Source organism: Mobula hypostoma, chromosome 18 (genome assembly GCF_963921235.1).
Source record: "Mobula hypostoma chromosome 18, sMobHyp1.1, whole genome shotgun sequence".
NCBI classification, from domain to species: Eukaryota; Metazoa; Chordata; class Chondrichthyes; order Myliobatiformes; family Myliobatidae; genus Mobula; species Mobula hypostoma.
In genome coordinates, this window is record NC_086114.1 from 13696325 (window position 1) to 13721466 (window position 25142).

At 42.1% G+C, this 25142-nt stretch overlaps 1 protein-coding gene across 2 annotated transcripts in view; it reads right to left on the bottom strand.

The window, feature by feature from the left end:
* LOC134358347 (cholesterol side-chain cleavage enzyme, mitochondrial-like) overlaps nt 1-24835 on the bottom strand; it is a 44580-nt gene extending 19745 nt beyond the window's left edge. The window contains exons 1-6 of one of the 2 annotated variants that reach the window (XM_063070470.1): nt 24519-24835; nt 21329-21418; nt 8252-8451; nt 6191-6394; nt 3563-3723; nt 136-302 (exon numbers count right to left, since the gene is read on the bottom strand). In XM_063070470.1, the coding sequence (XP_062926540.1) occupies nt 136-302; nt 3563-3723; nt 6191-6394; nt 8252-8451; nt 21329-21418; nt 24519-24802 (1106 nt within the window). In that variant the 5' untranslated portion in view covers nt 24803-24835. Of the gene's footprint in view, nt 1-135; nt 303-3562; nt 3724-6190; nt 6395-8251; nt 8452-21328; nt 21485-24518 lie in introns of both variants that reach the window. The other variant, XM_063070469.1, reaches the window with a different exon arrangement.
* Nucleotides 24836-25142: the final 307 nt, after the last annotated feature.

Sequence of the window (25142 nt, forward strand, 5' to 3'; positions counted from 1 at the left end):
GGGTATCACCAGTTATGGGGAGAAGGTAGGCGAATGGTTTGAGAGGGAAAATAAGCCAGCTATGATGGAATGGCCAAATGGCCTAATTCTGATCCTATATCTTGTGGTTTTCCTTAACTTCGAGCAGCTTCTTACCTCAGTGTTTCCTTCAGCACACATTTGAGGAGCGGCACTAACTTTAGCATCTTCAGTAGGTCACCTTCTGATTTCTGGTGGGCTTCCATAATCTCAGAGCGTAAATTCTTCTGAATATGGGGATGTTTGGCAAGCTCATACATTGCCCATAGTAAGGTAGTAGACGTCTGTTTCAGGATTGAATAAAAGAGTACGACTGATATTTATCTTGATTTAAACAAAAACCTAAACATTATCTTGTTCACAGTTAGATTATTCATCTAAGAACTTGAAATTGACCTTTCAATTACTGAAAATGTTCGTAATTTTAAATCCTTTTGTCTACTTCTCTATTTCACCGTTTCTTCCTCAATGTGATCTTATTTTCAAACCTCTGCCCTTTATTTCTGAGTATGACTTACTCAAATTCTTGTGTATGTACATACATGCAATGACCACTTTATTAGGTACACCTATATACCTGCTCGTTAATGAAATATCTAATCAGCCAATCGCGTGGCAGCAACTCCATACATAAAAACATACAGACATGGTCAAGAGTTTCAGTTGTTCAAACCAAACATCAGAATGGGGAAGAAATGTGACCTAAGTGTCTTTATGTGGAGTGATTGCTGATGTCAGACAGGGGAATTTGAGCATTTCAGAACTGCTGATCTCCTGGGATTTTCACACACAATATTCTCTAGAGTTTGCAGATAATGGTGTGATAAATAAAAAGCATCCAGTGAGTGGCAGTTCTGTGGGCATAAATACCTTGTTAATGAGAGAGGTCATAGGAGAATGGTCAGACTGGTTCAAGCTGACAGGAAGACACCAGTAACTCAAATAACCACGCGTTACAACAGTAGTGTACAAGAAGACCGTCTCTGAATGCACAACACATCGAACCTTGAAGTGAATTTAGAATTTATTTAAAATCTTACATCCATCCCACTACGCAAGGGAGTAAAAATCTTTGCGTTATGACTGCATTGCAATGTACAGACATGTGAATTTAAAAGTCCAATGGCTTGTAGAAAGAAGCTGTTCCGTAGCCTGTTGGTCCTGGCTTTAATGCTGCGGTAGCATTTGCCAGGCAGAAGCAGCTGAAACAGTTTATGATTGGGATGACTAGTGTCACCAATGATCTTTCAGGCCTTTTTTTCTATACCTGCTGCTATAAATGTCCTCAATGGAGGGAAGTTCACATCCACAGATGCACTCTCTGAAGCGATCTAGGTTGGTGCAGTTCCCATACCATCCAGTGATACAGCCAGTCAGTATGCTCTCAATGGTGCCCTGTAGAAGGTCTTGAGGATTTAGGGGCCCATGCTGAACTTCTTCAGTCGCCTGAGGTGGAAGAGATGCTGTTGTGCTTCTTTTGCCACAAAGCCGGCGTGTACAGTGCAGGTGAGATCATCGGTCCAATGTCAATGGTTGCCTGCTGCAGATATAGTCTTTAACCAGCCTCTCAAAGCATTTGCTTATAATTGAAATGAGTACGACAGGGCGCCAATCGTTCAGGCATGCTACCTTAGTTTTCTTAGGCAGTGGGACGACGATGGATGATTTGAAACAGGAGGGCACTACACACTGGGAGAGGGAAAAATTAAAAATGTCCGTGAACACACCAGCCAGCTGTTCAGCACAATTTAAAGACATGCCCTGGGATGCCATCCAGCCCTGCTGCCCTGTGGCTGCTAGCACATTAGAATGTTCTACATACCTCAGCCTTGGAGATGGCCAAGGTGCAGAGCTTATTACCAGCTCTCCCTGGGGGTTCAGTCCTACCAACCTTGAATCAAGCATAAAATATTTAGCTCGTCCTGGAGTGAGATGGCAACATTGGTAATACTGCTGCGTTTCCTCTTGACGTCTGCGATGGTGTGCAGTCATTGTTACAGAGTTGTAACTGGATTTTGTCCCTGTGTTGCCATTGCCACCTTGATAGCTCTATGGAAATCATAGTGGCATCTCTTGAGTTCCTGTTGGTCTCCGGAGGTGAAGGCTTTATCCCTTGTGCTGAGAACAACACACACTGAACTGCTTATCCAAGGCTTCTGTAGGCAGGCAGGAGCAAGATGGAGGAATGGTCAGACTTTCCAAATGGAGGGCGAAGAATTGCTTTGTAGGCATTGCGAAAGGGAGAGTAGCGGTGGTGGAGTATGCTTCCTCCCTGTGTGCTCACCTCGATGTGCTGGCAGAACTTCGGGTAAACTCTGGTCAGCGATGCTTGGTTAAAGTCTCCAGCAATGATGAAAGCAGCCTCTGGTTGTGTGGTTTCATGGATATTGATGGTTTCGCAAAGTTTATTCAGAGCCAGGTTAATATCAACCTGTGGTGGGATGTACACAGCTGTAATAACAACAGATGTGAATTCTCTAGGCAGCCAGAAAGGTTGACATAGCAGCATAATGTACTCCAGATCCAAGGAGGAAAAGGATTTGAGGGTGTTGCGCACCACATGGGTCATACCAACCATTGTTCACCATGAAACATACTCCCCACCTTTGCTTTTTGTAGTTCTCTGCTGAGCATTGTGGGTATGCTTTGTTGGCATTGGAATGTACGGCAATGCTTGTGGGCTGCTCCCAAACACATCCTTAGGTATGTTGGTTGTTCAGGTAAACAACACATTTCACTATATGTTTCGATGTACATGGTATAAATAAACTTGAATCTTAATATGCAGTTTTTAATGGTTTATTGTTTCCTTGACCAAACCTTTGTTTCTCTATGTCCTCTGTTTGCACCAAAGATTTTACAAATCCACTCTTGCATAATCTTTGCACATTGAGATCTCCTATGCACTGCCCATAGACACATCACAGTTTGTGAACTACAGTAGGAGAAAAGGCCATTCTGTCCAACTGCTCCATACTAGTATTTATGATGTGGAAGTTGCAGTAAGCTGAGGGTTAATGCAAGGTTCAGGCATGGATAGTTTATTGGGAATGTGCGTTCATCCTAGGCAAGAACCTGTGCACAGATTCTCTTCGCACTTGCACCCACGTGGCATACTGAGAAAAGATAAAGATGTAATGGAAGGATGCAAAGCACACACCGACTAGGGGCAATTATTTTACTGACTTCGAAGTATCATAAATTGTTAGCTTGTAGTCTCTATTGACTTTTAACGTTTGTATTATATATGGTGATTGAGCATGCAAATAAGGAATTTAAACATGCACAGGTTACCAAATGGTCAGTATCCATAACTACACGTCAATCCTGTATAAAAATAGCATTACTCTGTTCATACTTAAGAATATTGTGGTGATATAGGCCAAGCTGTTCTCCTTATGTATAAGTAAATAAAATGTGATTGAGGAATGAGTGCAAGTTTCTAGAGCCCAGTTAATCAGTGTTAACAATGATGCCTCTCCTCCCCCCACTCACCATGGGATTGGCATTATAAATCATAATTGAAAGCACATTTCTTTCTTACTGTGTCGACTGCGCCTGTCATGACGTCTGTTACACTGGCTCTGATGTCTTCAAAAGAAAGAACGTCTTGCAGCAATAGCTCTGTAACAACGCCGGGGTATGCATGCTCATTTATGAGTCCCTGCTGAAATTGCCTGTATGCTTTCTGTATATAGGTATTGGCTGAGAGTGAAAATGGAGAATATGACATCAATGAATGAACAATTCAGTGTCTTAACCATGACTAAACACACTAGTCTTTTCACTGCTTCATTCTTAGAACATAAAATAGTACAACAGCCTTTCAGTCCACAATGTTGTGCCAACCTTTTAACCTACTCCAAGTATAATCTAACCCTTCCCTCCCACACAGCACTATATTTTTCTTTTATCTATTTGCCTATCTAAGAATCTCTTAAATGTTCAAAGTTCAAAGTAAATTTTATTATCAAAGTACCTACGTCATCATATGCAACCGAGATTAATTTTCCCATCCCTAATGTATCTGCGTTACTACCACCCAGCAGTGTGTTCTACACACCCACCACCCTTTTATCATGTGCCTTCAACCACCCTGAAATCACATTCTTAACAATCGACTCCAACATCATCCAACCACTGTGGTCAGACTAACTGGCCTATAATTCCCTTTCTTCTGCCTCTCTTCCTTCTTGAAAAGTGGAGTGACATTTGCAATTTTCTAGTCCTCTGGAACCATGACAGAATCTATTGGTTCTTGAAAGATTGTTACTAATGCCTCTACAAACTCTTCATCCACCTATTTCAGAACCCTAGGATGCAAACCATCTAGTCCAGGTTATTAATCTACCTTCAGACCTTTCAGTTTCCCGAGCACCTTCTTTGTAATGGCAACTTCACTCACTTTTATCCCCTGACAATCTTGAACGTCTGGTATACTGCTGGTGGCTTCCACAGTGAAGACTGATGGAAAATACTTATTCAATTTGTCTGCCATTTCCTTGTCCCCTATTACTACCTCTCCAGCATCATCTTCCAGTGGTCAAATATCTACTCTCACCTCTCTTTTGCACTTTATATATCTGAAGAAACCTTTGGTATCTTCTTTAATATTATTGGCTAGCTTACCTTCATATTCCATCTTTTCTTTTTTATGACCTCTTTTTGTTGTCTTGTTGATTTTTAAAAGCTTCCCAATTTTTTTCTCTATTATATGCCCTCTCTTTGGCTTTTATATTGGCTTATACTTCTCTTGTCAGTCATAGTTGTGTTATCCTGCTTTCAGAATACTTCTTCCTCTTTAGAATGTATCTATCCTGTGCCTTCCGAATTGCTTCCAGAAATTCCAGCCATTCCTGCTTTGCTGTCATCCCTGCCAGTGTTCATTTCCAATCAATTTTGGCCAACTCCTCTCTCATGCCTCTGTAATTTCCTTTACCCCACTGTAATAATGATACATATGACTTTAGCTTCTCCTTCTTAAATTTTAGGGTGAATTCGACCATATCATGATCACTCTCCACTAAGGATTTCTTTACCCTAAGCTCGCTAATCAATTCCAGTTCATTGCACACACCCAATCCAGAATAATTGATCTCCTAATGGGCTCAATCATGAGCTGCTCTAAAAAGCCTTGTCATAGGCATTCTACAAATTGGACCTCTTGGGGTCCAGCACCAACCTAATTTTCCCAATCTACCTGCATATTGAAATGCCCCATGACTATCATTACAGTGCCCTTTTGTTATGCATTTTCTATCTCCCTTTGTAATTTGTATACCGCATCTTTGCTACTGTATATAACTCCCACCAGAGTCTTTTTACCCTTGCAGTTCCTTTTCTCTACCTACAATGATTCAACACCTTACAACTCTGTCACTTCTTTCTAATGATTTGATTTCATTTCTCACCCAGTCACCCCCCCCCCCTCTGCCTACTTGCCTGTCCTTCCGATACAATGTGTAACCTTGGACGCTAAGCTCCCAACTATAATCTTCTTTCAGCCACAATTCAGTGATACCCACGTTATACTTGCCAGTCTCTAAATGTGCTACAAGTTCATCTACCTTATTCCTTATACAGCGTGCATTCAAATATAACACCTTCAGTCCTATGTTCATCACCCTTTTCTATTTTGTCCCCTTTTTACATTGCAAGAGTTTAAAAGGATGAAGGGTGATTTAATTAAAACTTATTGAATATTGAATATCCTAGATAGAGTGGATGTGGAGAGGATGTTTCCTATAGAGGATGCGTCTAGGACCAGAGAGCACAGCATCAGAATAGAAGAACGTCCCTTTAAAACAGAGATGAAGAGGAATTTCTTTAACCAGCGGGTGGTGACTTTGTGGAATTCATTGACCACAGCTAGCTGTGAAGGCCAAATCATTGGGTATATTTAAAGTGGAGGTTCTTGATTAGTAAGGACATCAAAGGTTACGAGAAGAAGGCAGGAGAATAGGATTGAAAGGGATAATAAATCAGTCATGTCAGAACAGTAGAGCAGACTTAACAGACTGAGTTGCCTAATTCTGATCCAATGTCTTATAGCCTTATAGAGACTGCAAGAAGGAGCAGTGCAGAATTAAAAACAGTAGTTGTTAGTTTATATAATCAGAAATAGTAATTTAACTAGAAAATATGCAGATTAAATATTCCCATTTTCTCTTACCATGTTCAAAGATACTGTCCCATGAGCCTATGTGTTGCTGCCAGGCTTTCGAATTGATTGACTTCATCAGACTAGGAGGAATATAGAGCATTGTTGGTGTAGATTGGAACATCATGGCAACAGAATCGATAAACTTCTGAGATGCCTCGTTATACTTGCCTTGCAGTAAGTCAAGGCGTTCTCCATATAGTACGTAACAGATTGCTACAAGAAAAATTGGACATTGAAAATCGTTCATTAGTATTTTGTGACTCTGCATGAACCATCGACACTGTAGGGATATGGGGAGGTAAAATGGCCTTGTTTATACTGAAGGAGAACAACAAAAGGAATCAATTGACAGCTAGAAGTCCACCTGGGTTCCTTTGAATATAACTGGTGTTTCACCAGATTCAGGTTGGTGCAAAGTTGCTGACCCACATTGGGGTGGTGTAGACTAGTGGTAGCAGAACATCTCCATATTGTGCTGGCTGTGGGACCTCTACCCCCAGTTCTTTCCACAATAAGTTTGTCTGCAGTGTCAGGACTGCTAGCGAACTCCGTACAATGCTGTCCTTTGCATGTTGTAGATGTAATATTAAAAAGAAGAGGCAAGGTTCATGAAAAGTGGCAGAAATTTAGATGACTATAGTTACCCATAAACACAAGATTCTGCAGATGCTGGAAATGAAAGCAACACACACAAAATGCTAGAGAAATGCAGCAGCTCAGGCAGCATCTATGGAAATTAATATTTCGGGCTGAGACCCTTCTTCAGGACTGGAAAAGAAGGGGGAAGATGCCGGAATAAAAAGGTGGGGAGGATGGGGAAAGGAGGATAGCTAGAAGATGATGGGTTAAGCCAGGTGGGTGGGAAAGGTAAAGGGCTGGAAAGGAAGGAATCTCATAGGAGAGGAGAGTGGACTATGGGAGAAAGGGAAGGAGGAGGGGAACCAGGAGGAGGTGATAGGCGGGTGAAAAGAAGTAAGAGGCCAGAGTGGGGCATAGAAGAAGAGTGGAGGGGGAAGGATTTTTTTTTACCAGAAGGAGAAATTGATATTCATGCCATCAGGTTGGAGGCTAGCCAGACAGAAAACAAGGTGCTGCTCCCCCACCCCGAGGGTGGCCTCATCATGGCATGAATGGAGGCTATGAATCAACAAGTTGGAACAGGAATTAAAAATTTTGGCCACTGGGAAGTTCCGCTTTTGGTGGATGGAGAAGAAATGCTTGATGAAGTGGTCTCCCAATTTACAATGGGTCTCACCAATGTAGAGGAGGTCTCATTGGGAGTATCATACACAATAGATGACCCCAGCATAAGTAATACCAATCCAGAGAGCGTTGTGCTAACTGGATGACAATTGAGACTGATTGCCATAGATGGCCAAGAGTTAAAATTAAGACCATGGGGTCCACATTTTTAGATTTTTAAAATGGCATCATCATATAGATGATGTATGTCTCCACCAGCTGCCATACACCTATTCAGAAATTCAGACATTACTGCAAGAGCATGCGTGAAATTAAATAATACTAAATTTACAGAAAGATGTGAAATAATACTTTCCCCCACACTAAACTGAACATCCAAACGTTCCAAGGTGTTTCACAGAAAATGTTTTATGCCTCATTCTTGACTCCCAAAGAATCTCATATTTAAAACATCAGGATCCAACAAGTATGATGTAGGTACCCACTGTTCCCCACCATAGCGGAGCTTTGCAGAGGCAGGACATATTCAATTCCCAAAATATTATTCACAATGAATACTATAGCTTGCCAGTTATGTCAGTAAAAAGTATTTTAAACTTACTTCAGGTGCATTTTAAATTATATTTTATTAACTTATTTGTGGTAACACTTTGTTTTATGTACTTTGTGTGATATATGTATTGTAGATGCACCGTGGTCCAGAGGAATGTTGTTTTATCTAGTTGTGTATATGTAGAGTCAGTTGCCTTAGATGACAATAATCTTGAACTTCAATTGAGAACAGTTGAAATAAGTTAGAAGAATGATTTCATAAAAGCTACAATGCAACTGTATTAGAATAACCAATAGGCAATATTGTATCCTTACATTCAAGTGCAAATTTGAAGAGATTGTTTGAGAGATCAGCTCTCCAGTAACCACTTCTACTTTTCTCAACTTCTTTGTGAACCATGGACACAAAATCCAGTACCACTTCATTGAAAAGGGGCACGAACTGTTGGGTAGTGCTCTGTGCAAAAATTCTGTTGTTCAAAACGAGTCGACTTCTTTTCCAATCTTCCCCACTTCTGTAAGATACAAGATTGGTTCAGTTTATTTATATATTTAGAGATACAGCACAGTAACAGGCCTATCCAGTCCAACGAGCCTATGCAAGTATCTCCTAAGGCCCACCCCTTCATGTACCTATCCAGGTGCAACAGATAATGTATTTGCATTAGATAATGCTAATATATAATTATGCAATAATATGATAGCAACTCAATGCATAAAAGCATACAGACATGGTCAAGAGGTTCAGTTGTTGTTCAGACCAAACATCAGAATAGATAAGAAATGTGATCTAAGTGACGTTAACTGTGGAATGATTGCTGGTGCCAGACGGGGTGATTTGAGTATCTCAGAAACTGCTGATCTTCTAGGATTTTCACAAATGGCAGTCTATATTTTACAGAGAATGGTGCGAAAAACAGAAGTTATCCAGTGCGCAGTAGCTCTGTGAGTGAAAATGCCTTGTTAATGAACATCCAAACGTCAGAGAAGAATGCCAGACTGGTCAACTAAACAGGAAGATGACAGTATGTCAAATGTTACTGTCACATCAGTGGTGTGTAGAGGAGCATCTGTGAACGCACAACACTTCGAACCTTTAAGTGGATGGGCTACTGCAGCAGAAGGTGAAGAACCTACATTCAAGTAGTCATTTTATTAGGTACAGAAGGAACCCAGTAAATTGTCACTGAGTGTATATGCAGAAAGGGGCTATCTGTGGGGAAGGCTGGCATAGGACTACTCTAGCTGAAGAATGGATTGGGTATTAGTTCAGCATATCTGTTCAGAGAGGATGAAGAGTCAAGCTTCAAGATTGTTTATTGTCATTCTTCAACACATGAGTGTAAATGAGAAGGAAATTATTGTTATGCTGGATCTGATGCAGCATTAAAAAAAACACAAAAAGGATGTTAAATTTGATATCGGGTTCTAAGGGCTTTAATGTGCCCAGATGGAAGGTGAGGCAATCTTCTTGAGATGATCATTATTGCAGCAACGTAGAAAAGGCTAAAGACAGAGAGATCATAGTGGGTGTGGGGTGAAAATAGTACACATTTTTGTCTCTACCAGCAGGGTTGTGTCTTTGTATTTCAATTTGTTTCTTTTTCCTTCTATCAATAATTTTAGGATGGAAGGAATCTTATTGATAAAGTACCTGAAGATGGATGGGTCATGATGTTCAAGATTAAAGACTGTTTAATGTAATTTTCAGTACCAGTACACAAGTGTTATGGGAGAATGAAGTAATTGTTAGTCCAGATCTGATTAAACAAAAAAAAACACACAGTATTAATAAAAATCCACAATAAATATAAATACATAAGATAGCTTATATACATAGATTGATTGTATGTACACAAAGTGATACTAGGTGCAGGAATTTCTGTATGTAAGGAGACTCTAACAGGGAATGATAAAATAGTGATGCCGGGCAGTGTGGTGGGGTGGGGTTAGTGGGTGGAGGCGTTGAACAGCGTTACTTCTTGGGGAAAGTAAAACTGACATTGAGTCTGGTGGCCCTGATGTGGATGCTATATAGCCTGATGGGAGTGGGACAAACAGTCCATGAACAGAGTGGGTGGGATCCCTCATGATATTGCTGGCCTTTTTGGAAACACAGAAACATAGAAAATAGGTGCAGGAGTCAGCCATTTGGCCCTTTCAGCCTGCACCGCCATTTATTATGATCATGGCTGATCATCCAACTCAGAACCCTGCACCAGCCTTCCCTCCATACCCTCTGATCCCCCTAGCCACAAGGGCCATATCTAACTCCCTCTTAAATATAGCCAATGAACTGGCCTCAACAGTTTCCTGTGGCAAAGAATTCCACAGATTCACCACTCTCAGTGTGAAGAAGTTTTTCCTCATCTCGGTCCTAAAAGGCTTCCCCTTTATCCTGAAACTGTGACCCCTCGTTCTGGACTTCCCCAACATCGGGAACAATCTTCCTGCATCTAGCCTGTCCAATCCCTTTAGAATTTTATACGTTTCAATAAGATCCCCCCTCAATCTTCTAAATTCCAGCGAGTATAAGCCTAATTGATCCAGTCTTTCATCATATGAAAATCCTGCCATCCCAGGAATCAATCTGGTGAACCTCCTTTATACTCCCTCTATGGCAAGAATGTCTTTCCTCAGATTAGGGGAGCAAAACTGCACATAATAGTCCAGGTGAGATCTCACCAAAGCATTGTAAAACTGCAGTAAAACCTCCCTGCTCCTGTACTCGAATCCTTTTGCTATGAATGCCAGCATACCGTTTACCTTTTTCACCACCTGCTGTACCTGCATGCCCACTTTCAATGACTGGTGTACAATGACACCCAGGTCTCATTGCACCTCCTCTTTTCCTAATCGGCCACCATCTGTTTTCCTGTTCTTGCCACCAAAGTGGATAACTTCACATTTATCCACATTAAATTGCATCTGCCATGAATTTGCCCACTCACCCAACCTATCCAAGTCACCCTGCATCCTCTTAGCATCCTCCTCACTGCTAACACTGCCACCCAGCTTCGTGTCATCCGCAAACTTGGAGATGCTGCATTTAATTCCTTCGTCTAAGTCATTAATATATATTGTAAACAACTGGGGTCCCAGCACTGAGCCTTGCGGTACCCTACTAGTCACTGCCTGCCATTCTGAAAAGGTCCCATTTATTCCCACTCTTTGCTTCCTGTCTGCCAACCAATTCCCTATCCACATCAATACCTTACCTCCAATACCGTGTGCTTTAAGTTTGCACACTAATCTCCTGTGTGGGACCTTGTCAAAAGCCTTTTGAAAATCCAAGTATACCACATCCACTGGTTCTCCCCTATCCACTCTACTAGTTGCATCCTCAAAAAATTCTGTGAGATTCGTCAGACATGATTTTCCTTTCACAAATCCATGCTGACTTTGTCCGATGATTTCACTGCTTTCCAAATGTGCTGTTATCACATCTTTGATAACTGACTCTAGCATTTTCCCCACCACCGATGTCAGGCTAACTGGTCTATAATTTTTATAATTTTTGCAGTTGTATAAGTCAATGGTGAGGCCGCAGTTGGAACACCATGTAGTTTATGTCACCCTGCTATAGGAAAGACATGCTTAAATTTGAAAGACTGCAGAAAAGATTTATAAAGGATGTTGTCATGACTCAAGGGCCTGCATGTCAGGGAGAGGTTCATTAGGCCTGGTCTTTGTTCCTTGGAACATAGGAGACTAAGGGGTGACCTTATGAAAATATTTATGAGAAACATAGCTAAGGTGGATGGTAACAGTCTTTTTTTCAGGATAGGGGAGTCCAAAACTAGGAGGCATAGATTAAGGATGAGAAGGAAAAGATTTAAAAGGAAGCCTGAGGGGTAATTTTTCAATGCACAATATGGTGAGTATTTAGAACAAGCTTCCAGAGAAAGTGGTTGATGCAGGTCCAATAGTATCATTTAAGAAGCACTTGGATAGGTCAATAATGGGGAATGCCTTAGGGGAAATGGGCTGAACGCAGGAAATTGGGATTAGCTGGGTGGGTAGCATGATCGGCATGGATGTGTTGGGCTAAAGGGCCTAAATCAATGGAGTATTAATTAATAACTTTTATTAAGTAATACAGCACAAGAAACTCCTACTATGAAGTAAACTCCTACACGAGTATGAGAAATGCCTATCGCAATGTCCTAGGGTAGGATGGTTAACCCCCAACATCCACAGCCATTTTCATACAAAAACCATTGGAAGTTTTTGCCCATCGACACAGTTTTGCCCAGTTTGGCCATATCTTTAGAATTCTGTTCTGTTGTCCGTGCCTGGATCAAGGCAGTGATAAAGTCTATAGATGAGTGCCCCTGGCAGACCACAAAGTGAGCTTTGGTGAATAAGGTACTGGTGAATAAATGCTGCCTGTCAAATTGCTACAGACACTTTCCATTACTCTGCTGATGAATGAGTACAGACAGATGGGGTGGGAAATGGCCACAGTGCACTTTTCACGTGTTCTATGGTCAGGACTTACAAGGGAAGTCCAAATTATCGGCTGGATGCAGGTGCTTTAACAGTACTGATCAGCTTATATAGAGATGTCACAGGCAGTAGAATGCAGATCTCCTGCACTTCAATCACCTTGTATCTAATTCCATACCATTCTTGTCTCATGTGCTGCTTCTTGGTATTATGTGGAGTGAATCAATTTGACTGATGATAGCTTTATGATATTGGGCATCTCATCAGGAAGCCAAGATAGATCAGCAACTCAGCACTTGTTGATCTGAGTTGAGAAGTCAACTCAGAAATAGCTGCAAAATCATCATCTTAACATTTCATACGCACCTGTTGGGCCACACCATTGTTGAGGATGGGTACATCCCTAGAAATGCCTCCTCCTAGTAACTGCTTAAATATCCACTGTAATTCATGACAATTGTTTGCTCTACATTTCCTCTCTCCATTTTAGCTATGCTTCTTTGATTACTTGGTGCTCCAATTCGTTTGAAAGATACCTGTATGTTTTGATGTACATGTGACAAATAAAGCTAAACTTTTCGCATTATCAAAATGTTTTCAAGAATAATCCAAGCTACTGTACCATCTATAACTGAAATTATAATATCATTTAGAAATAAAGTTACAGCACCAGTGATCAGGGTTCAGTTCTCCCCTGTGCTCTGTAAAGTGTTTGTATGCTATCCCTATGATTGCATGGGTTTCCTCTGGGTGCTCTGGTTTCCTGCCACATTTCAAAGATGCATAATTATGGTTAGTGAATTGTGGGCACGATATGAGGTGCCGGAAGCATAGTGACACTTGCAGACTGCCCCCTGCACATCCTTGGATTGCATTGGTTATTGACACAAAGGAAGAAATTCACCGTATAATTTGATTTACATATGACAAATAAAGCTAATCTGCTGGAGTTGTCTATTGTGTCAGGTGCTCCCGATACGGCTTCCTCTACATTAATGAGACCAGTTGTAAATTATACGACCACTTCATAGAGAAGTACAGCACAGATGCAGGCCCTTCAGCCCATCTAGTCCATGCTGAAACCATTGCCGTTATCTGCGGTCGGTTCTGTCCCTTCCTGTCCCTTGCCTCCGTCGGGTAAGCCAGGCCGTCTTGTCGTTACCTGCGGTTGGGTCTGTCCCTTCCTGTTCCATGCCTCCGTCGGGTGGTAATCCACGCCTCGCCCGGGAGTACTGTGCCCTGCCCAGGTGAACTGCGCCCTGCCCAGGAGGAGCCTGCCTAGCCTCAAGCCTGAAGACTCCAGCCTCCTGCCTAGCCTCAAGCCTGAAGACCATTCTCCTGCCTCCTGCCAAGCCTTGCCTCAAGTCTCTAGCCTCTAGCCTCAAGCCTGTAGACTCCAGCCTCCTGCCTCCTGCCAAGCCTCGCCTCTAGCCTCAAGCCTGAAGACTCCAGCCTCGTCCTGCCTGCCTGCCAAGCCTCGTCCTTGCCTGGTTCTGGGGTCTGAGCCAGAGGCAAGACCCAGGTACTGGGTCCTTCTCCAGTCTCTGGCTCGGAGTCCAAGCCCGGGATCCTAGCTCTCTTGTCCAGTCCTGTTCCGGGTTCCCGGTTTTCGTGTCCACGTCCTTGCCCTCAGCCTGTATCCTAGTCCTGTCCCTAGTACTTCAGTGTCTGTGTCTTGCACTTGGGTCCATTCCCAGCCACCTCCTTATGACAGGAACTTCCTGGTGGTCAGACCTTTTAATTCTGATTCCTGTTCCGACATGTAGGTCCATGGTTTCCTCTTGTGCAATGATGAGGCCACTCTCAGGGTTGGGGAGTACCATCTTATATTCTGTCTGGGTAGTCTCCTAACTGATGGAATGGACTTTCTGGACACCAGACCCAACTTTCTGGACACCAGGTCCAATTAGTTCCCCTTCACCACCACTGTCTTCCTCCTAGTGGAACTTGTCCTTGCTCCAAATAATTTCTTCTTTGGGTCCTCCCACTTCCTTCAAACAAAAGGGGTAGCCATGGGCACTCGCATGGGTCCCAGCTATGCCTGCCTGTTTGTTGGCTATGTAGAACAGTCTATGTTCCAAGCCTACACTGGTGACCATCCCACACATTTCCTACGCCACATCGACAACTGCTATCTGCACTGTGCTGAACTGTCGATTTCATCCACTTTGCCTCCAATTTTCACCTGGTCCATTTCTGACACTTCCCTTCCCTTTCTCGATCTCACTGTCTCTATCTCTGGAGGCAGCTTATCCACCGATGTCTGTTATAAACCTATGGACTCTCACAGCTACCTGGACTATACCTCATCCCACCCTGCTACTTGTAAAAAGGACATTCCCTTCTCTCAATTCCTCTGTCTCTGCCACATTTACTCTAAGGATGAGGCTTTTCATTTTAGAATGAAGGAGATGTCCTCCTTTTTCAAAGAAAGGGGCTTCCCTTCCTCCGCCATCAACGCTGCCCTCAACTACATCTCTTCCATTTCAAGCATGTCTGCTCTTACTCCATCCTCCCACCACGCTACCAGGGATAGGGTTCCTCTTGTCCTCACCTACCACCTCACCAGCCTCTGCATCCAGCACACAATTCTCCAAAACTTCCGCCACCTCCAGCTGGATCCCACTACCAAACACATCATTCCCTCTCCCACATCGCTCCCTATGTGATTCCCTTGTCCATCCGTCCCTCCCCACTGATCTCCCTCCGGGCACTTAACCTTGCAAACGGAGTAAGTGCTACACCTGCCCATACACCTCCTCCCTCCCTACTATTCAGGGCCCCAAACAGTCCTTCCAGGTGAGGCAACACTTCACCTGAGTCTGTTGGGGTCATATACTGTGTTTGGTGCTCCCGGTGTAGCCTCTTGTATATTGGTGAGACCTGATGTAGGTTGGGAGACTGGTTCACCAAGCATCTACACTCCGTCTGCCAGAACAAGCGGGATCTCCCAGTGGCCATCCATTTTAATTCCACTTCTTATTCCCATTCCGATATGTCCATCCATGGCCTCCTGCACTGTCAGGATAAGGGCACACTTAGGTTGGAGGAAAAGCACTTTACATTTCGTTTGGGTAGCCTCCAACTTGGTGGATTGAACTTCGATTTCTCAAACTTCTAGTAATGCCTCCCCTCCTTCACTATTTCCCATCCCCTTGTCCCTCTCTCATGTTATCTCTTTGCCCACCCATCGCCTCCCTCTGGTGCTCCACCCCCCACTTTTCTTTATTCCATGGCCTTCTGTTTTCTTTCACCAATCAACTTCCTAACTCTTTGCTTCATCCCTCCCCCTCTATTTCACCTATTGCCTGGTGTTTCTCTCTCACCTTTCAAATCCACTCCTCAGCTTTTTTTCTCCAGTCCTGCCAAAGGGCTTCGGTCTGAACGTTGACTGTACTTTTTTCCACAGATGCTGCCTGGCCTGCTGAGTTCCTCCAGCGTTTTGTGTGTGTTGCTCGGATTTCCAGCATCTGCAGATTTTCTCTTGTTTGTGCAGGAATATTGATTTCTCCTTCCATAAATTTTGTTCCCCCTGTCCCTCTTCTTTTATTCCCCATTCTGGCCTCCTACTTTTTCTTTCCCTTTTTCCTTCGGTCCACTCTTCTCTCCTATTAGATTCCTTTCTCTACAGCCCTTTACTTTTCCAACCCATCTGGCTTCAGCTATCAACTTCTAGCAATCCTCACCCCCGCCACCCCCACCCCGCTTTTCTTCTGGCATCTTCCCCTTTCTTTTTAGTCCTGAAAAAGGGTCTCGGCCTGACATTGTGACTGTTTATTCATTTCCATAGATGCTGCCTGACCTGCTGAGTTCATCCTGCATTTTGTGTGCTGCTTTCGATTTCCAGCATCTGCAGAATTTCTCATGTTTAAGCTAATCTTTATCTCTTTATCAAAATGTTTTCAAGAATAATCCAAGCTACTGTATCATCTATAATTAAAATTTATTTCTTTAATGATACAACAGTAAAACACAACAGGAACACAACAGGAGTGTTCCCACGCAAGTCCGACAAAGATTTTCAACAGGAAACCCAGTCTATAAAAGAGAGGTACCACCTAGTGGAGCGGCCGTCGTGGGAACAGACATTGTCAGAGTAGCCTGAGTCAGAGTAGGAAGGCTTTGGCTCAAACAGGGCTTCGGCGAGCACTGACAGAATCTACGCAAGTTAATTTCTTATTCAACTCCAGACAGAATAGTGGGTTTGTCTACAGAGTCAGAGTTCTGTTTTGGGTCTCAGTTGTGGGATTTCCAGGAGACTCCTAGCCTCCCCGATGGCCACATCTGCACCAGGTGCATCAAGATGCAACACCTTAGGGACCGAGTTAGGAAACTGGAGCTGCAGCTCAAGCACCTTCACTTGTCAGGGAAAGTGAGGCAATGATAAACCGGAGTTACAGGGAAGTAGTCGCCCAAGACTACAGGACATAGATAAATGGGTGACTGGCAGGAGAGGGAAAGGGGAACGTCAGATAGTGGAGAGCACTGCTGTGCCCGTCCCCCTCAACAGTAAGTAATCCATTTTGAGTACTGTTGGGGAAGCAGGGGGGGACCAACCTGGGGGAAGCAACAGCAGCCATGCCTCTGGCACTGAGTCTGGCTCTGTGGTAGGAATTGAAGAGGATGGCAGCAGTTTCGGGACTCCGTAGTCAGAGGGGCAGATAAGCGATTTTGTGGACGCAAAAAGGAAACACAGATGGTAGTTTGCCTCCCAGGTGCCAGGGGTCCAAGATGTTTCTGGACACATCCACAATATCCTAAAAAGGGAGGGTGAGCAGTCAGAAGTCGTGGCACATATTGGTACCAATGACATAGGAAGAAAAAAGGAAGAGGTCCTGAAAAAAGAATACAGGAAGTTAGTAAGGAAGCTGAGAAGCAGGACCTCAAGGGTAATAATCTCAGGATTGCTGCCTGTGCCACACGACAGTGAAGATAGGAATAGAATGAGGTGGCTGATAAATGTGTGGCTGAAGAATTGGAGCAGAGGCATGGATTCTGATTTCTGGATAATTGGGACCCCTTCTGGTGCAGGTGGGACCTATAGAAAAGGGACAGGTTGCACTTGAATCTGAGGGGGCCCAATATTCTTGCGGGCAGATTTACTAGAGCTGTTTGGAGTGGTTTAAGCTAAAATGGCAGGGGTGTGGGAACCAGTATGATAGAGCTGAGGATGAGCCAGCAGGTTTACAAGTAGATGATGGGTATAACATGAATGTAAGGAAGGACAAGCCAATGATTAAGTACAAATCCAGTCAGAACAAAGAGTTAAATTGTACCACAGAGGTAAAATTCAAAAGGACGAAGAATGCAGGACTGAACATGCTGTATTTAAATGTGCATAGCATTCAGAATAAGGTGGACGAACTCGTGGTGCAATTAGAGGTTGGTCAATATGACGTTGGAGGCATCATTGAGTCGTTGCTGAAAGAGGCCATAGTTGGGAGCTTAACATCAAAGGATGTACTTTGTATTGAAAGGACAGGCAGGAAGGCATTGGCAGTGGTGTGGCTCTGTTGGTAAGAGATGCAATTACATTTTTAGAATGAGGTAACATTGGGTCAGAGAATGTTGAATCTTTGTGGGAGGAGTTAAGAAATTACAAGAGTAACAAAACCATTATGGGAATCATATATAGGCCTCCAAATAGCAGCCAATATGTGGGGTTGAAATTGCAAAGGGAGCTGGAAAAAGTATGTAATAAGGGTAATGACACAATTGTAACGGGGGACTTCAATATACAAGTGGATTGGGAAAATCAGGTTGGTGTCGAATCGAAAGAGAGGGAATTTGTTGAATGCCTATGAGATGGCTTTTTAGAGCTGCTTGTGCTTGAGCCTTCTCAGGCTATCTTAGATTGGGTGTTGTGTAATAACCCAGATCTTATTAGGGCGCATAACATAAAGGAACCCTTAGGAGGCAGTGATCATAATGTGATTAAATTCATACTGCAATTTGAGAGGAAGAAGCATAAGTCACACGTATCAGTATCACAATGGAATAAAGGGGCATGAGAGAGAGCTTGCCCAGGTGGATTCGAGGAGGATACTGCCGAGGATGACAGCAGAGCAAAGATGTTTGAGGTTTCTGGGAATAGTTCACAAGGCGTATGTTAGAGGAAGAAGTTTTCAAATGGCAGAGGTAGGCAACCGTGGCTGAAAAAAGAAGTTAAGGACTACATAAAAGCTAAGGAACTGGCAAATAAGGTAAAAAATGTGAGGGGGAAGTTGGATGATTGGGAAGCTTTTAAAATCCAACAAAAGGCAACTAAAAAAATTATAAGAAAGGAAAAGATGAAATATGAGGGAAGACTAGCCAATAATAAATACCAATTTATACCAAAAGGATACCAAAAGTTATTTCAGTTATATAAAGAGTAAAAGGGAGGTGAGAGTTGATATTGGACCACTGGAAAATGATGCTGGTGAGGTAATAATGGGGGACAAAGAAATGACAAATGAACTTATTTGATACTTTGCATCTGTCTTCGTTGTGGAAGAGACTAGCAGTGTGCCAGTGGTCTGTGAGTGTCAGGGAGCAGGAGTGAATGCCATTATTATTGCAAAGGAAAAAGTCCTAGGCAAACTCAAAGGTCTTAAGGTGGATAAGTCACCTGGAACAGATGGACTACATCCCAGGGTCCTGAGAGAGGTTGCTGAAAAGATAATGGATGCATTGGTCATGATCTTTCAAGAATCACTTGATTCTGCATGGTCCCGGAGAACTGGAAGACTGCAAATGTCACTCCACTCTCAAAGAAGGGAGGAAGGCAAATGAAAGGAAATTATAACAACAGGAATTCTGCAGATGTTGGAAATTCAAGTAACACGCATCAAAGTTGCTGGTGAACGCAGCAGGCTAGGCAGCATCTCTAGGAAGAGGGACAGTCGGCCTGAAATGTCGACTGTACCTCTTCCTAGAGATGCTGCCTGGCCTGCTGCGTTCACCAGCAACTTTGATGAAAGGAAATTATAGGCTAGTTAGCCTAACCTCAGTGGTTGGGAAAGTGTTGGAGTCTATTATCAAGGATGAGGTTTCGAGGTACTTGGAGACTAATGATAAAATAAGTCAAAGTCAGCATGGTTTCTGTAAAGGGAAATCTTGGCTGATAAATCTGTTAGAGTTCTTCGAGGAAGTAACAAGCAGGATGGACAAAGGAGACAGTGGATGTCATTTACTTGGATTTTCAAAAGGCACTTGATAAGGTGCCACACATGAGGCTGATTAACAAGATAAAATTCTATGGCGTTATAGGAAAGTTATTGGCATGGACAGCAGTATGGCTGACAGGCAGAAGACAGCGAGTGGGAATAAAAGGGGCCTCTTCTGGTTGGCTGCCAGTGATTAGTGGTATTCCTCAGGGGTCAGTATTGAGACTGCTGCTGTTCACATTGTTCGTCAATGACTCAGGTAAAAGAATTGATGGCTTTGTGGCAAAGTTTGCGGATGATACGAAAATTGGTGGAGGGGTAGGTAGTGCTGAGGAAGCAATGCAATTTCAGCAAGACTTAGACAAATTAGAAGAATGGGCCAAAAAGTGGCAGAAGGAATACAATGTTGGGAAATGTATGATAATGCATTTTGGTAAAAGGAACAATAGTGCAGACTATTATCTAAATGGGGAGAAGGTTTGAACATCAGATATGCAGAGGGATTTAGGAGTCCTTGTACAAAACTCCCAGAAGATTAATTTACAGGTTGAGTCTGTGGTAAAGAAGGCAAATGCAATGTTGGCATTTATTTCAAGGGGAATAGAATATAAAAGCAAGTAGAAAATGCTGAGCCTTTATAAGACACTAGTCAGGCCACACTAAGTGTATTGTTAATAGTTTTGGGCACTGTATCTCAGAAATGATGTGTTATCATTAGAGGGAATCTAGAGGAGGTTCACGAGGATGTTTCTGGGAATGAAGGGGTTAACATATGATGAGTGTTTGGCAGCTTTGGGCCTGTACTCACTGGAATTCAGAAGAATGTGAGGGGGATCTCTTTGAGACCTACTGGATGTTGAAAGGACTATATAGGGTGGATGTGGAGAGGATGTTTCCTGTGGTGGACATATCCAGAACCAGAGGGCACAGCCTCAAGATTGAGGGAAGACCCTTTAGAACAGAGGTAAGGAAATTTTTTTTCGCTAGAAAGTAGTAAATCTGTGGAATGGTCTGCCACAGACTGCGGTGGAGGCCAAGTCCGTGCATATATTTAAGGTGGAAGTTGATATATTCCTGACTTGTCAGGGCATCAAAGGATATGGCTAGAAGGCAGGTGTGTGGGGTTGAGTGGGATCCGGGATCAGCCATGATAGAACGCCGGAGCAGACTCAATGGGTTGAATGGCTTAATTCTGCTCCTATGTCTTATGGTCTTATGGGCTTTTGGAGCATGCCAACCAGCAACTCATCTATTTAACCATACCATAATCACATGTCAATTTACAATGACCAATTAACCTACTGTCCTAACTGGTATGTCTGTCCTCTCAATATTATCTAAATGGAGAGAAGGTTCGAACATCAGAGGTGCAGAGGAAACTGGAGCAACCTCGAGGAAACCCATGCGGTCAAGAGGAGAACATACAAACTTCTTACAGGTTGCCATGGAATTGAACTCAGAAATCCAATGCCTGAGCTATAATAGCATTGTACTAACTCTATGCTACCATGGCAATATCATAGAGTCAGAGAAAAGTACAGCACAGGAACAGGTCCTTTGGCCCATATAGTACATGCTGAGCCATTTAAGCTGCCTACTCCCATCAACCTGCACTAGGACCATAGCCCTCCATACCCCTATCATCCATGTACCTATCAAAACTTCTCTTAAACGTCAAAATCGAAATTGCATGCACCACTTGCACTGGCAGCTCATTCCACACTCTCATGACCGTCTGAGTGAAGTTGTTGATCAAGAAACATAGTTTATAATTCTGGCAAATATTTAAACTTACTGTAATTGGACGCCATAGTTCTCGTTCCTAAAGTCTCTGTAAGCAGCCCAAGCTCTCACCTTCAACCTCTCTGGGAGCGGACCCTCTGATCTGAACAAAATAGCAACATCTTCAGGATTGATAATATATATACTGTCATAGTAGCCAATCTTTTCCCTGCAAATGAACAGAGAAGAGGTGTTATTAGTAAGGGCCATATTCCAAGCAGCAGATTCAAAAACCTGAATAAATACACTTAGTGGTCACTTTACCAGGTACATTGTACACCTGCTCATTCGTGCAAATATCTAATCACTCAATCATGTGACAGCAACTCAGAACATAACAGCATGCAGACATGGTCATGTGGTTCAGTTATTCAGACCAAATATCAGAATGGGAAAGAAATGTAACTTTGACTGTAGAATCACACACAAAATGCTGGAGGAACTCATCTATGGAAACAGTAAAGTCAATGTTTCAGGGGTGACTGTAGAATGATTGTTGGTGCCAAACTGGGTGTATTGAGTTTCTCAGAAACTGCTGACCTCCTGAGATCTTCCTGCATAACAGTCTATAGAGTTTACAGAGCATGATGCGAAAATCAAAGAAAAAATCCAGTGAGTGGCAATAATAAGACCAGACTAGTTCAAGCTGACGGGAAGATGACAGTACCTCAAATAACCACACGTTACAATCACATGCGCAGAAGAACATCTCTGAACACACATGTCCAAACTTGAAGTAGATGGGTTATAGACATACATTCAGTGCCCACTTTATGAGGTACTGGAGGTACCTAATAAAATAGACACTGAGTGCATGTGAATCTCACAAGGGTTACCATTCATCTTTGGTGGAAGTGTCTTGCTCTGCAGCAATAATGGTAAGTGACACTGATCACAAAGGTATTGGTATAATTGGCCCAATTGACTTTCTGATCAATGGTGACATCTTAGATATTGATGGTGGGCATCGGCAATGAAAGTACAGGTAGCTGGTTAGACGCTTTTGTTAGAGCTGGTTATTGCCCAGCACTTTAACAGTACAGGCCATCTTTGGGTAATGAACAAATGAGTTCCTTTTTATAGAAATACATAATTTGATTCCATCTGTTAAGACTGAAGATCACTCAATGTGATCTTGTAATGAATCGCAACAAACAGACATAATACTGAAAAGAGAGAACAGTTACTAAAAGTGAAGAGAGAGATGAAACTAGTTTTAACATTTATAGGAATCAACGTATTTAAAAATACGCCAGACTATTGAATCTAATATTATGGGTGCTAATTTGTATGTAGGGGTGTTCTGTAGGCAGATCAGACAGCTTTATTTTCCTGTTTTAAATGGACAGTGTGCAATAATCAGCCACTCTGCTATCTACTGTCAAAGTGCTCTATGTTCATATATCCTCTACTCCTTAAAAAGATTCTGCCTTCTGGCTACTTCAGACTTGTTTGATGTAAGCAGTCTGCTTGGCTGATGCAGTGTTTTCAGTTAATACTATGCTTATATCTTTGTGCATCCAGTTTATCCCAGACAGCAGGCTTCACAACCATCAGGACCCTAATGTTCAAAGCAGATCTTCAATTATTTTCCCCCACAGTCAACTTTTTCACTCCTTCCCCAACACTGTTCAATTAGGACAGAGAAGCATTTGATTTTTTTTCAAAGAGTAGGGCATTCTTTTAGACATATCCTTAACCCTCCATTTTTATGAGAATAAAGAGGCCCATTCCACAGTACATGGAAATATAAAGGTCTTCTCTTTTCTGTCAACCTTATAACCACCCAATATCCACCCACTCCTGTATGAATAAACTTTGGCTATGATATACATTTCAATTTGTAAATAGTTGCTGTCCTATAAGTTGGCCTTCAATTTTTGATTATATATGGTGTTGTCTTTATCTGAAGGTCTGGAATTTGTGTTTAAATAACTTATGTGTTGTGTGTGACAGGCAAGGTTAACATTTATCATTTATTGCCAACTGACCTTGAATGACCATATCACTGGACCATTTGAAAAGGCAAAAAAGACAAAAGTCAACCGGATTTAAGTGGGTCTGAAACCACTTCTAGACCATGCAGACAATTTTTTTCTGCAGAGAACATTAGTGAGGTTTTACATCTTCCTTGAGAACAATTATAACAATTCCCCAGCTACTTTGATGAAATTTCAGAATCAGAATTAGGTTTAATATCACTGACATATGTTGTGAAGTTCGTTGTTTTGTGGCAGCAGTATTTTGCAATATTTAACAAAAACTATAAATTACAATAAGATATTATTTAAATAGTGCAAAAAGAAAGCAAAAAAAAGTGAGGTAAGTAGCGTACTTGGGTTCATTGTCCATTCAGAAATCTGACGGAAGAAGTGAAGAAGTGGTTCTTAAAAGTTTGAGTGTATTTGTGCAATGAGAAGCAGGATTTGTACTCAAGTCGCTAACTTCTAGTACAAACTACTGGATTATGGCTCTAACTATAACGTTTGATGTTGCTGCACACCATAAGATTAGTTACAGTGAACCTCATCAACCATTTATATATTTGACCCTCTGGACTGGAGCCCTTGAGATAGACAAGTGCAAAACCATAAAAACCATGCAGCCACATTTGTCAAGATCTCAGGATAAAACACACCATAAATAGTTATTCAAATACTTTGACAGACCAAAGAAAAATGTTGCAGTATCTCTCTCCCAACCTTTCACAGATCCTAGTGCCCAAATGGAGTTTATGCATCTGTGTGTGAACGTGTGTCAATATGGAAATAGGCAGAAGTGATGCAAAGATACATAGCTCAAACCAGTAGAAAGATTATCCCAATTCAGCTGTGCAAATCGGCTAGATTGTGTTTTATTGTTTAATGTGCAAAATTATAAATTTATAATTCAACAGGTTCTTCCACTATAAAGGCAAATACTCATTTGCTTCAAGAACAGATTTAGTGGGGGTATCGTTTTCACCCACGATAGTTTATATTGTATGAATTAAGCTTGTTGACATCAGGACAAAATTGCTTGAAATATACTGGTATAATTTAACATCTTTTAACAAAATGCTTCTTCAAATATGCTATGAAGTACAAGTGACTTTGTGGTACCTGTATTTTAATACAGAACCCACAAGTTTGAGTAGTATGTTGAAGAAATTAAATGAGTAACTTTAAATATGAATTTAATGTTGTGGAGGTAAATTTGCTTACCTGTAAATTGGACCATACTTATTGAAGTTGTCTAACATCAGATTGTGTGCATTTTTGAAACCATTGTTCTTCCAGAAATGATAAACATTGAGCCAGTTCCTTCTCCAGTTGCCTGGTATATCGGTGTACGATTTCAGAGTTTGTTCTGAAGGGATGCGCGATTCACTTGTTACTGAATGATTCCGATGAGGGAACAATGTGAAGTTATGCTCTGGGGAGGTAAATGAACCCCTTTGTCCAGAAGTGCTGGCAGATAAGGAGAGTCGGAAACCTCCCCTGATCATTGTAACACATGCACTGCTCCCTGCTACTCTTCACATCTGAATATTATTTTTCACTTTTGTTTTTATATACTATGTTCAAGGACTATTTCAGCAGTTGCGTCACTTGAAGACAAAGCTTGAATCTTTGTTATTCTGAAAGGCCATGATGGAAAACTACTGGGTAAAAGGCTACAAGTCACATTAAATTGAGCGTTACAATTAAGTGTGCAAACATGAGAAAATCTGAAGATGCTGGAGATCCAAAGCAACACACACAAAATGCTGGAGGAACTCAGCAGGCCAGACAGCATCTATAGAAAAGAGTAAACAATCAATGTTTCAGGCTGAGAGCCTTCATCAG